The sequence below is a fragment of the Oncorhynchus kisutch genome, unplaced genomic scaffold (genome assembly GCF_002021735.2).
Source record: "Oncorhynchus kisutch isolate 150728-3 unplaced genomic scaffold, Okis_V2 scaffold4047, whole genome shotgun sequence".
Taxonomy (NCBI): domain Eukaryota; kingdom Metazoa; phylum Chordata; class Actinopteri; order Salmoniformes; family Salmonidae; genus Oncorhynchus; species Oncorhynchus kisutch.
Window position 1 is genome coordinate 1 of NW_022265992.1, and position 15,000 is coordinate 15,000.

At 46.1% G+C, this 15,000-nt stretch overlaps 1 protein-coding gene across 1 annotated transcript in view; it reads right to left on the reverse strand.

The window, feature by feature from the left end:
• Window positions 1–8,516: 8,516 nt before the first annotated feature.
• LOC116373430 (voltage-dependent T-type calcium channel subunit alpha-1H-like) overlaps window positions 8,517–15,000 on the reverse strand; it is a gene marked incomplete at its 5' end in the record, with an annotated part of 48,622 nt that continues 42,138 nt past the window's right edge. The window contains 2 exons of the mRNA XM_031822025.1: window positions 8,517–9,754; window positions 10,644–10,765. Of these exons, the coding sequence (XP_031677885.1) occupies window positions 8,708–9,754; window positions 10,644–10,765 (1,169 nt within the window). The remainder of the gene's footprint in view (window positions 9,755–10,643; window positions 10,766–15,000) is intronic.

The following is a 15,000-nucleotide window of genomic DNA, read 5'->3' on the forward strand; positions in this document are numbered from 1 at the left end:
CTTAACTGACTTGCCTCGTTAATTAACGGTCCAATTAATAATTATACGTAATTCTTTCATGATCTAACTCGACGAGTTCCTTTCACTTCTTCCAGTTGTTTATTTGTTTTTTTGGGGGGGCGAGACACACAACTAAACTACGACTTTGATTTTAAGACCAAATAGGAACTCAACAGTGTTTTGAGTAAACAACAGAGTTATACACCTCAGTTATGTTTCTCTCTGGCGCCTCTGGCGCATCCTGTGGGGACTGCTGATAACAGTCAATATTAAGACATGTTGCTCTCTGGCGCCATCCTGTGGGGACTGCTGAGAATACAGTCAATATAAAGACATGTTGCTCTCTGGCGCCATCCTGTGGGGACTGCTGAGAATACAGTCAATATTAAGACATGTTGCTCTCTGGCGCCATCCTGTGGGGACTGCTGAGAATACAGTCAATATTAAAGACATGTTGTCTCTCTGGCGCCATCCTGAGGGGACTGCTGAGAATACAGTCAATATTAAAGACATGTTGCTCTCTGGCGCCATCCTGTGGGGACTGCTGAGAATACAGTCAATATTAAAGACATGTTGCTCTCTGGCGCCATCCTGTGGGGACTGCTGAGAATACAGTCAATATTAAAGACATGTTCCTCTCTGGCGCCATCCTGTGGGGACTGCTGAGAATACAGTCAATATTAAAGACATGTTGCTCTCTGGCGCCATCCTGTGGGGACTGCTGAGAATACAGTCAATAGTTGCTATCCCACAAGGGCTTGTGAAGAAACACACCAGACCCTTCGGCTCAGGAATAAAAAAAAAAAGGTTTATTTTTTCGACGACAGGGACATCCTTCAGGACAATGTTTGACCGTTATAATAATCAGCAACAAACAACGTCAAAAGTACAGTTGTATTCCAGCCTCGGAAACCCTCTCTCTCAGTTCTGGGAGCATCAGAGGGAAATTATTGCAGACAGTTAGCTTGTCTATTGACAGCTAGAAAACACACCCACCTCCTCCTCTATTCCTCCTCCTCTTCCTCCATCTCCTCCAGTCTCTCAAGAGTTAAAACGACAAGGTTTCTGATAGATTGAAGGTCAGGTTCCATCACAGCTATAACGGCCTCAAGCCTGGTTCTAGATCTTCCTGAAGCCTGGTTCTAGAACTTCCTGAAGGCTGGTTCTACAACATCCTGAAGCCTGGTTCTACAATGTCCTGAAGCCTGGTTCTACAACGTCCTGAAGCCTGGTTCTACAACATCCTGAAGCCTGGTTCTACAACGTCCTGAAGCCTGGTTCTACAACATCCTGAAGTCTGGTTCTACAACGTCCTGAAGCCTGGTTCTAGATCTTCCTGAAGCCTGGTTCTAGAACTTCCTGAAGCCTGGTTCTAGAACTTCCTCAAGCCTGGTTCTACAACGTCCTCAAAACTGGTTCTAGAACATCCTGAAGCCTGGTTCTAGAACATCCTGAAGCCTGGTTCTAGAACTTCCTCAAGCCTGGGTCTACAACGTCCTCAAAACTGGTTCTAGAACATCCTGAAGCCTGGTTCTAGAACATCCTGAAGCCTTGTTCTAGAACGTCCTGAAGCCTGCTGGTGCGGTTTTAAAAATACTCGGTCTCGTTATAATTAGTATTTTATCAGATAGGAGCACAGATTCACCTCAATGCCAAAGATCCGTCATCACCATCATCATCACCACCATCATCATCATCATCATCATCTGTTATGTAATAAATCTTTATTAGGGTTTATTTAGTTAGTTTTAACACACATCAGATTCTCTGGAAATGACTTGTAGGGTAACTAGTGGACTGATCAGGTGGGGAAGAGATAAACAACACCCACAACCTGTTTCCATGGTTCCCTCTCTGTGACAACTTGGCCGGTATCCAACCAACGGTCTCAGTAGATACACACTAAAACCACACACCCAGCTCATCTTGCATTGGACAGTAATAAATCATGTTTAAATCAGTATTACAGCCCCCGTTACCGATGAAACTGAGCCCAGTACATTTAGAAAGGCAGTCTACAAACATCGGAAACATCTGGACATTTTCATTTATCAAAAGAATGTAAAAAAAAACAACATCCGGATATCTTTTTTAAAATTTTTAAATATCTTTTGTTCTTCTTCTCAGCAACATGCAAATAGTCCAAAACAATTCCTCATAAAAAATAAATAAATCTGAGGATTCAAATCCATCTGTCAAACTCTTTATTATAATGATTTTCTACCAAATTGTATTGACTACTATGTTAATAAATAAAAACACCTGCCTCTAAATCAATTATAAATATGACAGGAGATTCTATAGCTGGAGACAACTCTGACTCTAAAGTTCAGGGGTCAAACTAGTTGACATAGGGGGGGGGGGGGGGGGGGGGGGGGGGGGGGGGTCAGTCAGACTGACGCCAGGCTTTTTCTTCCTAGTAAACAAACGTTGTCTCATCATCCTATCAAAAGTCTCTTCTGTTCTCCGCAGTGAGATCGAACAGGGTAGAATAGAAAAGGGAGAAACAGGAAGCTCCTCTCTAGTGATAAATAACATGTTTACGGGATCTATTCTCTTGATATATAATCATAATTTACATGCATACTGCTGGTGACCCAGTAAGGGTGACCATGGTACAGGGGTGGGCGGGTTTAGAGATGGAGGGCGGGGGTTAGAGATGGAGGGGCGGGGTTTAGAGATGGGAGGGCGGGGTTTAGAGATGGAGGGCAGGGTTTAGAGATGGAGGGCAGGGGTAGAGATGAGGGCGGGGTTTAGAGATGGAGGGGCAGGGTTAGAGATGTAGGGCGGGTTTAGAGATGGAGGGTGGGGTTGACTCTGATCTCTAGTCTCCTACAATATAGAGACTGACTGGTCTCCTACTATATAGAGACTGACTGGTCTCCTACTATATAGAGACTGACTGGGATCTACCAGTCTGATATGGTCTCCTACAATATAGAGACTGACTGGAAATCCACCAGTCTGATATGGTCTATTACTATATAGAGACTGACTGGGATCCACCAGTCTGATATGGTCTCCTACAATATAGAGAACTGACTGGGAACCACCAGTCTGATATGGTCCTCCTACTATATAGAGACTGACATGGTACAGGGGGTGGGCGGGGTTTAGAGATGAGGGGCGGGGTTAGAGTGGAGGCGGGGTTAGAGATGGAGGGCGGGGTTAGAGATGGAGGGCAGGGTTAGAGATGTAGGGCGGGTTTAGAGATGGAGGGCGGGGGGTAGAGATGGAGTGGCGGGCATTAGAGATTGAGGGCTGGGAGTTAAGATGGAGGGCGGGTTTAGAGGATGGGAGGGCGGGGTTAGAGATGGAGGGCGGGGTTAGAGATGAGGGCGGGGGTTAGGGGATGGGAGGGGCGGGTTTAGAGATGGAGGGCAGGGTTAGAGATGGAGGGCGGGTTTAGAGATGGAGGGCGGGGGTTAGAGATGGAGGGGCGGGGTTAGAGATGGAGGTGCGTGTTAGAGACGGAGGGTGGGGTTAGAGATGTAGGGCGGGTTTAGAGATGGAGGGTGGGGTTAGAGACGGAGGGTGGGGTTAGAGATGTAGGGCGGGTTTAGAGATGGAGGGCGGGGTTAGAGATGTAGGGCGGGTTTAGAGATGGAGGGTGGGGTTGACTCTGATCTCTAGTCTCCTACAATATAGAGACTGACTGGGATCCACCAGTCTGATATGGTCTCCTACTATATAGAGACTGACTGGTCTCCTACTATATAGAGACTGACTGGTCTCCTACTATATAGAGACTGACTGGGATCTACCAGTCTGATATGGTCTCCTACAATATAGAGACTGACTGGGATCTACCAGTCTGATATGGTCTCCTACAATATAGAGACTGACTGGGATCCACCAGTCTGATATGGTCTCCTACTATATGGAGACTGACTGGTCTCCTACTATATAGAGACTGACTGGTCTCCTACAATATAGAGACTGACTGGGATCTACCAGTCTGATATGGTCTCCTACAATATAGAGACTGACTGGGATCTACCAGTCTGATATGGTCTCCTACAATATAGAGACTGACTGGGATCCACCAGTCTGATATGGTCTATTACTATATAGATACTGACTGGGATCCACCAGTCTGATATGGTCTCCTACAATATAGAGACTGACTGGGATCCACCAGTCTGATATGGTCTCCTACTATATAGAGACTGACTGGTCTCCTACTATATATAGACTGACTGGTCTCCTACTATATAGAGACTGGCTGGGATCTACTATATAGAGACAGACTGGGATCTACCAGTCTGATATGGTCTATTACTATATAGAGACCGACTGGGATCTACTATATTGAGACTGACTGGGATCTACTATATAGAGACTGACTGGGATCTACTATATAGAGACTGGCTGGGATCTACCAGCCTGATATGATCTCCTACTATATAGAGACTGACTGGGATCTACCAGTCTGATATGGTCTCCTACTATATAGAGACTGACTAGGATCTACCAGTCTGATATGGTCTATTACTATATAGAGTCTGACTGGGATCCACCAGTCTGATATGGTCTCCTACTATATAGAGACTGACTAGGATCTACCAGTCTGATATGGTCTCCTACTATATAGAGACTGACTGGGATCCACCAGTCTGATATGGTCTCCTACTATATAGAGAATGACTAGGATCTACCAGTCTGATATGGTCTCCTACTATATAGAGACTGACTGGGATCTACCAGGTTGATATGATCTCCTACTATATAGAGACTGACTGGTCTCCTACTATATAGAGACTGACTGGGATCTACTATATAGAGACTGACTAGGATCCACTATATAGAGACTGACTGGGATCTACCAGTCTGATATGGTCTCCTACTATATAGAGACTGGCTGAGATCTACTATATAGAGACTGACTGGGATCTACTATATAGAGACTGACTGGGATCTACAAGTCTGATATGGTCTATTACTATATAGCGACTGACTGTGATCTACCAGTCTGATATGGTCTCCTACTATATAGAGACTGGATGGGATCTACTATATAGAGACTGGCTATGGTCTCCTACTATATAGAGCCTGGCTGGAATCTACCAGTCTGATATGGTCTCCTACTATATAGAGCCTGACTAGGATCTACCAGTCTGATATGGACTCCTACTATATAGAGACTGACTGGGATCTACCAGTCTGATATGGTCTCCTACTATATAGAGACTGACTGGTCTCCTACTATATAGGGACTGACTGGAATATACTATATAGAGACCGACTGGGATCCACTATATGGAGACTGACTGGGATCTACCAGTCTGATATGGTCTCCTACTATATAGAGACTGGATGAGATCTACTATATAGAGACTGGCTATGGTCTCCTACTATATAGAGCCTGGCTGGGATCTACTATATAGAGACTGGCTGGGATCTACCAGTCTGATATGGTCTATTACTATATAGCGACTGACTGTGATCTACCAGTCTGATATGGTCTCCTACTATATAGAGACTGACTGGGATCCACTATATAGAGACTGACTGGGATCCACCATATAGAGACTGACTGGGATCCACTATATAGAGACTGACTGGGATCTACTATATAGAGACTGGCTGGGATCTGCCAGGCTGATATGATCTCCTACTATATAGAGACTGACTCTGATCTATTATGTAGAGACTGGCTGGGATCTACCATATAGAGACTGGCTGGCATCTACTAGTCTGATATGATCTCCTACTATATAGAGCCTGGCTGGGATCTACTATATAGAGCCTGACTGGGATCCACCAGTCTGATATGGTCTCCTACTATATAGAGACTGACTGGGATCTCCCAGTCTGATATGATCTCCTACTATATAGAGACTGACTGGTCTCCTACTATATATAGACTGACTGGTCTCCTACTATATAGAGACTGACTGGGCTAGGGCTACAGGGGTCAGGGATACAGGGATCAGGGGTTAGGAATACAGGGGTCAGGGGTTAGGGATACAGGGGTCAGGGGTTAGGGATACAGGGGTTAGGAATACAGGGGTCAGGGGTTAGGGATACAGGGGTTAGGGATACAGGGGTCAGGGGTTAGGGATACAGGGGTCAGGGGTTAGGGATACAGGGGTCAGGGGTTAGGGATACAGGGGTCAGGGGTTAGGAATACAGGGGTCAGGGGTTAACATTAGTATCGGGTAAGGTGATAGTGAGGTGTGGTTGGTGTTTGGGGTTAGGGATACAGGGGTCATGGGTTAGGGATACAGGGGTCAGGGGTTAGGGTTACAGGGGTCAGGGGTTAACATTAGTATCGGGTAAGGTGATAGTGAGGTGTGGTTGGTGTTTGGGGTTCCATCTCTACAAGTGGATATGACCTGAGTACGGCGTTAGGCTGCTGGAGAGAGATGCAGGATACTGTCACAGCCCTGTGTGTAGCAGGTTAGGTATATATACTGTATGTAAAACAGGTGGACTACAGATACACCTAGATGTGTTGTATCTACCCAACCCTCAGACAGGGCTGACTGGTAGACTCTGTGGATAGGAGACACCCGTCAGTAAAGGGATGGTTACTGTAACTAGGAACAACATGAGTCACGTTGTAAAGGGACCGTTAGGAACAGAGACATTACTGCACTTTGACTACAGGTGGATTCGTTTGGTTGTCTGAAGATATCTAAACTAACACATCTCATCCCTCCTCTCCTCTCCTCTCCTCTCCTCTCCTCTCCTCTCCTCTCCTCTCCTCTCCTCTCCTCTCCTCTCCTCTCCTCTCCTCTCCTCTCCTCTCCTCTCCTCTCCTCTCCTCTCCTCTCCTCTCCTCTCCTCCTCATCCTAGAAATAAACCTAATCTCATCCCCGGCAGAGAGCATCAGACACAGTCAAAGCTTAAACATTTGACTCAAATATAACTTGAAAAAAAATGAATAATGAAGTAACAGGAATTGACTTGGTTTAAGTTCCGTTAACTCATAAAAAACACGAGTCCCAGATTCCGAACTGATCTCCTTGGTTACTGTTTGAGTAAAGTGAACTTGTTTAGATAACAGAGAACAGTGTTCAGGTGAGGCCTCCTCTTCTACTTTATAAAAACATCCATTCACAGGAGGATGACGGAAACAAAACAAACATTATAGACAGGAGGATGACGGAAACAAAACAAACATTATAGACAGGAGGATGACGGAACAAAACAAACATTATAGACAGGAGGATGACGGAAACAAAACAAACATTATAGACAGGAGGATGACGGAAACAAAACAAACATTATAGACAGGAGGATGACGGAAACAAAACAAACATTATAGACAGGAGGATGACGGAAACAAAACAAACATTATAGACAGGAGGATGACGGAAACAAAACAAACATTATAGACAGGAGGATGACGGAACAAAACAAACATTATAGACAGGAGGATGACGGAACAAAACAAACATTATAGACAGGAGGATGACGGAACAAAACAACCATTATAGACAGGAGGATGACGGAACAAAACAACCATTATAGACAGGAGGATGACGGAACAAAACAACCATTATAGACAGGAGGATGACGGAAACAAAACAAACATTATAGACAGGAGGATGACGGAACAAAACAACCATTATAGACAGGAGGATGACGGAACAAAACAACCATTATAGACAGGAGGATGACGGAAACAAAACAAACATTATAGATCTCTAGAAGAAAATGTGGTGCATTAATGCATAGAGTTATTTCATCATCACAGCAATAAAATACTTTCTGTATATACAACGCTCTGCTGTCTGTCTGTCTGTCTGTCTGTCTGTCTGTCTGTCTGCAGATGAAGACATGTCTATCAACATCCATGACAGAGAGCATCTGAACAGACGGATGCATATGGGATCAAATACACACAACACACAACACACGTGTCCAGGACTGCTGTCCTCTTCTGTCTTTCTGTCTGAGAGATCAATGTGATCATGGACCAGGACAGGAAACAGGAAGTAGAGCTCCTGTAGAGGATTTGAAGGAGCACCGTCAATCTCCCATCTCACTTCCTGTAAGGGTCAGAGGTCAGCCAGGCGCTGGTTCCTGATTGGCTCACGTGAGGGCAGAGTGTCATAAATGTTTGTTCCTGATTGGCTGGCTGGCTGGTGTGAGGAGTGTCAGAAATACTTTGGCTACAGATTTATGTGGCTTTAGTCCTAGCCCTGAAACTAAATAACACTGAGTTACAACCTCACTACCTCTCTCCCTCTCTCCCTCCCTCTATCTCTCCCCCTTCTCTCTCTCTCTCTCTCTCTCTCTCTCTCTCTCCCTCTCTCCGTCTCTCTCTCTCTCCCCTCCCTCCCTCTATCTCTCCCCCTTCTCTCTCTCTCTGTCTCTCTGTCTCCCTCTCTCCCTCTCTCTGTCTCTCTCTCTCTCTCTCCCCCCTCTCTCCCTCTCCTCTTCTCTCCCTCCCTCTCTCTCTCCCCTCCCTCTATCGCTCCCCCTTCTCTCTCTCTCTCTCTCTCTCTCTCTCTCTCTGTCTCCCTCTCGCCATCTCTCTCTCTCTCTCCGTCTCTCTCTCTCTCCGTCTCTCTCTCTCTCCCTCTCACTCTCCCCCCTCTCTCCCTCTCCTCTTCTCTCCCTCCCTCTCGCTCTCCCCGTTCTCTCTCTCTCTCTCCATCCAACCCGTCTCTGTCCAGATCAGGCCACACCCTCTGGATGGGGTTTAGTCTTTCTGACGAATCCCTCTCCTACTACAGTACCAGGCTCTGTCTCTCATTGGGCAGTTCTCCTGTTCATCGAGCTAAACCCCGCCCTGCTGTTAAAGTGCGAGGGACTTGTGGCTGGTTCATTGCTCGATAGGCCAGCGGACATGCCACTCGTGTATCTGTGCTCCGGTTGGTCGAAGGTGAACTGTGGGAGGGGCTTGTAGTCACTGTAGAGAGAGGAAGGTCTCGTGTCGGAGTTCAGGGACAGGGTGTGTGTGGGGGACGGAGTGTGTGTGTGTGAATGAGGTAGAGTATGTGTACGGATAAGAGTGTGTGCATGGGGCAGGCGGTGTGTGTGTGTGTGTGTCTGGGTGTGTGTTACTGCGTGGGGGAGAGTCTGTACGAGTGTGTGGTGATGTGTCGGCGTTAGTGTTGGCGTGTGTGTAGGCGTGAGTGTGCGTACCGGTGAGTGTGTCGGCGTCAGCCTGTGTGTGGGAGTGTGTGCGTCGGCGACGTCATAGGAGGGGGTCCTGCGTCTCAGCAGCGGGTTGCAGTCTGCCTGCGGCTCCGAGGGGGCGCGGCCTGCTGGGTCACACGGGGGGTGGATGGAGATGCAGGGTGGGCTCATCCTCTTCTTCCTGTGACCTCTAACCTCTGACCCCTGACCCCTGGGCCTCCTCTCTTCCCCGTCCACCTCCCCTAGCAGCGGGTCCTCCGGAGGGGACGGGCAGATCTCGATGGAGTGTCGTCGCTGGTCGTCAGGACAACGGGGTTTATCCAGGAAGCCCTGGGTGTCTACGCTGAAGCCCTTCCTCGGGTCGTGAGCTTGTAGCCCCGCCCCCAGGAGGCTGAGCGCACTCCCTCGGCTCCTCAGGGAGGGTGGGGAGTCGGGGGAGGCGTAGGGGGAGAGGGAGTGACACCGCCCACTTCCATGTCTGTCCCACCAATGGCGCGCTGAGCTGGTGATGTGCCACACCTCCTCGTCGGCGGGATCCGAGAGGAAGGGCGGAGAGGGGGAGCGGGAGGGGGAGAGCAGGTGGAGGGTTGAGAGGGGGTCCTGTCTGTCTACTGAGGCAACACTCTGAACCTCCACCGAGTCCACCTTCACAGCCACCTGGAACACAGAGAGAACACAATGGGGAATGTTAGGGTCACAGACACCTGGAACATAGAGAGGACACAATGGGGAATGTTAGGGTCACAGACACCTGGAACATAGAGAGGACACAATGGGGAATGTTAGGGTCACAGACACCTGGAACACAGAGAGAACACAATGGGGAATGTTAGGGTCACAGACACCTGGAACACAGAGAGGACACAATGGGGAATGTTAGGGTCACAGACACCTGGAACACAGAGAGAACACAATGGGGAATGTTAGGGTCACAGACACCTGGAACACAGAGAGGACACAATGGGGAATGTTAGGGTCACAGACACCTGGAACACAGAGAGGACACAATGGGGAATGTTAGGGTCACAGACACCTGGAACACAGAGAGGACACAATGGGGAATGTTAGGGTCACAGACACCTGGAACACAGAGAGGACACAATGGGGAATGTTAGGGTCACAGACACCTGGAACACAGAGAGAACACAATGGGGAATGTTAGGGTCACAGACACCTGGAACACAGAGAGGACACAATGGGGAATGTTAGGGTCACAGACACCTGGAACACAGAGAGGACACAATGGGGAATGTTAGGGTCACAGACACCTGGAACACAGAGAGGACACAATGGGGAATGTTAGGGTCACAGACACCTGGAACACAGAGAGGACACAATGGGGAACGTTAGGGTCACAGACACCTGGAACACAGAGAGAACACAATGGGGAATGTTAGGGTCACAGACACCTGGAACACAGAGAGGACACAATGGGGAATGTTAGGGTCACAGTGTGTGTGTGCCTTTCCATGTCAAATGAGACAAATATTTGCCAAAGTTTTGTGGTGGAAGACTAAGCATGGTGTGTGTGTGTGTGTGTACTCACCTGTCTACGCAGCCCCCTGGGCGAGGGCCTTGGCGGGGCGATGTGAGCGGGAACAGGGTGAGAGAGGCCGGGCAGTACAGCCTGGTCTTCGCATGGCTGGGAGTGCACCGATGTCACAGAGCCTGAGGAGAAAACGAACAGGGACGGAGACCAACACTAAAACTTAGACTGGCGTTGGGATATGAACTCAGCGAGACTATTCACCCTGAGGTACAGATCCTGCAGGCTGTTACAGTCAGTCAACAGGACTCATTGGGTCAGTGTGTGTATCTCATAGCATGACTGTCTCTGGGGCTAACACGCTACTAGCATCCAGGGGGCTAACACGCTACTAGCATCCAGGGGGCTAACACGCTACTAGCATCCAGGGGGCTAACATGCTACTAGCATCCAGGGGGCTAACATTCTACTAGCATCCAGGGGGCTAACATGCTACTAGCATCCAGGGGGCTAACATGCTACTAGCATCCAGGGGGCTAACACGCTACTAGGATCCAGGGGGCTAACATGCTACTAGCATACAGGGGGCTAACATGCTACTAGCATCCATGGGGCTAACATTCTACTAGCATCCAGGGGGCTAACATGCTACTAGCATCCAGGGGGCTAACATGCTACTAGCATCCAGGGGGCTAACATGCTACTAGCATCCAGGGGGCTAACATGCTACTAGCATCCATGGGGCTAACATGCTACTAGTATCCATGGGGCTAACATTCTACTAGCATCCAGGGGGCTAACATGCTACTAGCATCGAGGGGGCTAACATGCTACTAGCATCCAGGGGGATAACATGATAGTAGCATCCAGGGGGCTAACATGCTACCAGCATCCAGGGGGCTAACATGCTACTAACATCCATGGGGCTAACATGCTACTAGCATCCAGGGGGCTAAAATTCTACTAACATCCAGGGGGCTAACATGCTACTAGCATCCAGGGGGCTAACATGCTACTAGCATCCAGGGGACTAACATGCTACTAGCATCCAGGGGGCTAACATGCTACTAGCATCCAGGGGGCTAACATGCTACTAGCATCCAGGGGTTGGAACCGGTTGAGGGGAACAAAATCCGAAAACCAGAAAATAACTATATTTTTTCCAGGAACAGAACCATAACCAGGAACAAAATAACAGAACAGAACCGTTATTTTGTGGGAACCAGTTAATAACGTTCCAGGCATTTCCAGTCCCACAAAAAAACCGCAAAGAAAGCGCAAAGCCCTAACTCTGTCCGCCTGCCAGCTGGAAATCTTTGACAGTTTGTTTGTAGGCTACCTGCCCCTCCCTCTGCCCCTCCCTCTGCCCCTCCCCCCTCCTCTACCCCTCCCCCTTCCTCTGTTACAGAACAAAAAAACTCTAGGGTTTTTGACGCTTATGTGTAATGGAAATGAGAGTCAGGATCAATGACTAATGACTCTTATGTGTAATGGAACAGAGTCAGGATCAATGGTTAATGACTCTTATGTGTAATGGAACAGAGTCAGGATCAATGGTTAATGACTCTTATGTGTAATGGAACAGAGTCAGGATCAATGACTAATGACTCTTATGTGTAATGGAACAGAGTCAGGATCAATGGCTAATGACTCTTATGTGTAATGGAACAGAGTCAGGATCAATGGCTAATGACTCTTATGTGTAATGGAACAGAGTCAGGATCAATGACTAATGACTCTTATGTGTAATGGAACAGAGTCAGGATCAATGACTAATGACTTTTATGTGTAATGGAACAGAGTCAGGATCAATGGTTAATGACTCTTATGTGTAATGGAACTGAGAGTCAGGATCAATGGCTAATGACTCTTATGTGTAATGGAACTGAGTCAGGATCAATGGTTAATGACTCTTATGTGTAATGGAACAGAGTCAGGATCAATGACTAATGACTCTTATGTGTAATGTAATGGAACAGAGTCAGGATCAATGGTTAATGACTCTTATGTGTAATGTAATGGAACAGAGTCAGGATCAATGGTTAATGACTCTTATGTGTAATGGAACTGAGAGTCAGGATCAATGGCTAATGACTCTTATGTGTAATGGAACTGAGAGTCAGGATCAATGACTAATGACTCTTATGTGTAATGGAACAGAGTCAGGATCAATGGTTAATGACTCTTATGTGTAATGGAACTGAGAGTCAGGATCAATGGCTAATTACTCTTATGTGTAATGGAACTGAGAGTCAGGATCAATGGTTAATGACTCTTATGTGTAATGGAACAGAGTCAGGATCAATGACTAATGACTCTTATGTGTAATGGAATGGAACAGAGTCAGGATCAATGGTTAATGACTCTTATGTGTAATGGAACTGAGAGTCAGGATCAATGACTAATGACTCTTATGTGTAATGGAACAGAGTCAGGATCAATGGCTAATGACTCTTATGTGTAATGGAACTGAGTCAGGATCAATGGTTAATGACTCTTATGTGTAATGGAACAGAGTCAGGATCAATGGCTAATGACTCTTATGTGTAATGGAACAGAGTCAGGATCAATGACTAATGACTCTTATGTGTAATGTAATGGAACAGAGTCAGGATCAATGGTTAATGACTCTTATGTGTAATGTAATGGAACAGAGTCAGGATCAATGGTTAATGACTCTTATGTGTAATGTAATGGAACAGAGTCAGGATCAATGGTTAATGACTCTTATGTGTAATGGAACTGAGAGTCAGGATCAATGGCTAATGACTCTTATGTGTAATGGAACTGAGAGTCAGGATCAATGGCTAATGACTCTTATGTGTAATGGGACAGAGTCAGGATCAATGGCTAATGACTCTTATGTGTAATGGAACTGAGAGTCAGGATCAATGACTAATGACTCTTATGTGTAATGGAACAGAGTCAGGATCAATGGCTAATGACTCTTATGTGTAATGGAACAGAGTCAGGATCAATGGTTAATGACTCTTATGTGTAATGGAACAGAGTCAGGATCAATGGCTAATGACTCTTATGTGTAATGGAACAGAGTCAGGATCAATGACTAATGACTCTTATGTGTAATGGAACAGAGTCAGGATCAATGACTAATGACTCTTATGTGTAATGGAACAGAGTCAGGATCAATGGTTAATGACTCTTATGTGTAATGGAACTGAGAGTCAGGATCAATGACTAATGACTCTTATGTGTAATGTAATGGAACAGAGTCAGGATCAATGGTTAATGACTCTTATGTGTAATGTAATGGAACAGAGTCAGGATCAATGGTTAATGACTCTTATGTGTAATGTAATGGAACAGAGTCAGGATCAATGGTTAATGACTCTTATGTGTAATGGAACTGAGAGTCAGGATCAATGGCTAATGACTCTTATGTGTAATGGAACTGAGAGTCAGGATCAATGGCTAATGACTCTTATGTGTAATGGGACAGAGTCAGGATCAATGGCTAATGACTCTTATGTGTAATGGAACTGAGAGTCAGGATCAATGACTAATGACTCTTATGTGTAATGGAACAGAGTCAGGATCAATGGCTAATGACTCTTATGTGTAATGGAACAGAGTCAGGATCAATGGTTAATGACTCTTATGTGTAATGGAACAGAGTCAGGATCAATGGCTAATGACTCTTATGTGTAATGGAACAGAGTCAGGATCAATGACTAATGACTCTTATGTGTAATGGAACAGAGTCAGGATCAATGACTAATGACTCTTATGTGTAATGGAACAGAGTCAGGATCAATGGTTAATGACTCTTATGTGTAATGGAACTGAGAGTCAGGATCAATGGCTAATTACTCTTATGTGTAATGGAACTGAGAGTCAGGATCAATGGTTAATGACTCTTATGTGTAATGGAACAGAGTCAGGATCAATGACTAATGACTCTTATGTGTAATGTAATGGAACAGAGTCAGGATCAATGGTTAATGACTCTTATGTGTAATGGAACTGAGAGTCAGGATCAATGGCTAATGACTCTTATGTGTAATGGAACTGAGAGTCAGGATCAATGGCTAATGACTCTTATGTGTAATGGGACAGAGTCAGGATCAATGGCTAATGACTCTTATGTGTAATGGAACTGAGAGTCAGGATCAATGACTAATGACTCTTATGTGTAATGGAACAGAGTCAGGATCAATGGTTAATGACTCTTATGTGTAATATAATGGAACTGAGAGTCAGGATCAATGGTTAATGACTCTTATGTGTAATGGAACAGAGTCAGGATCAATGGCTAATGACTCTTATGTGTAATGGAACAGAGTCAGGATCAATGGTTAATGACTCTTATGTGTAATGGAACAGAGTCAGGATCAATGGTTAATGACTCGTATGTGTAATGGAACTGAGAGTCAGGATCAATGACTAATGACTCTTA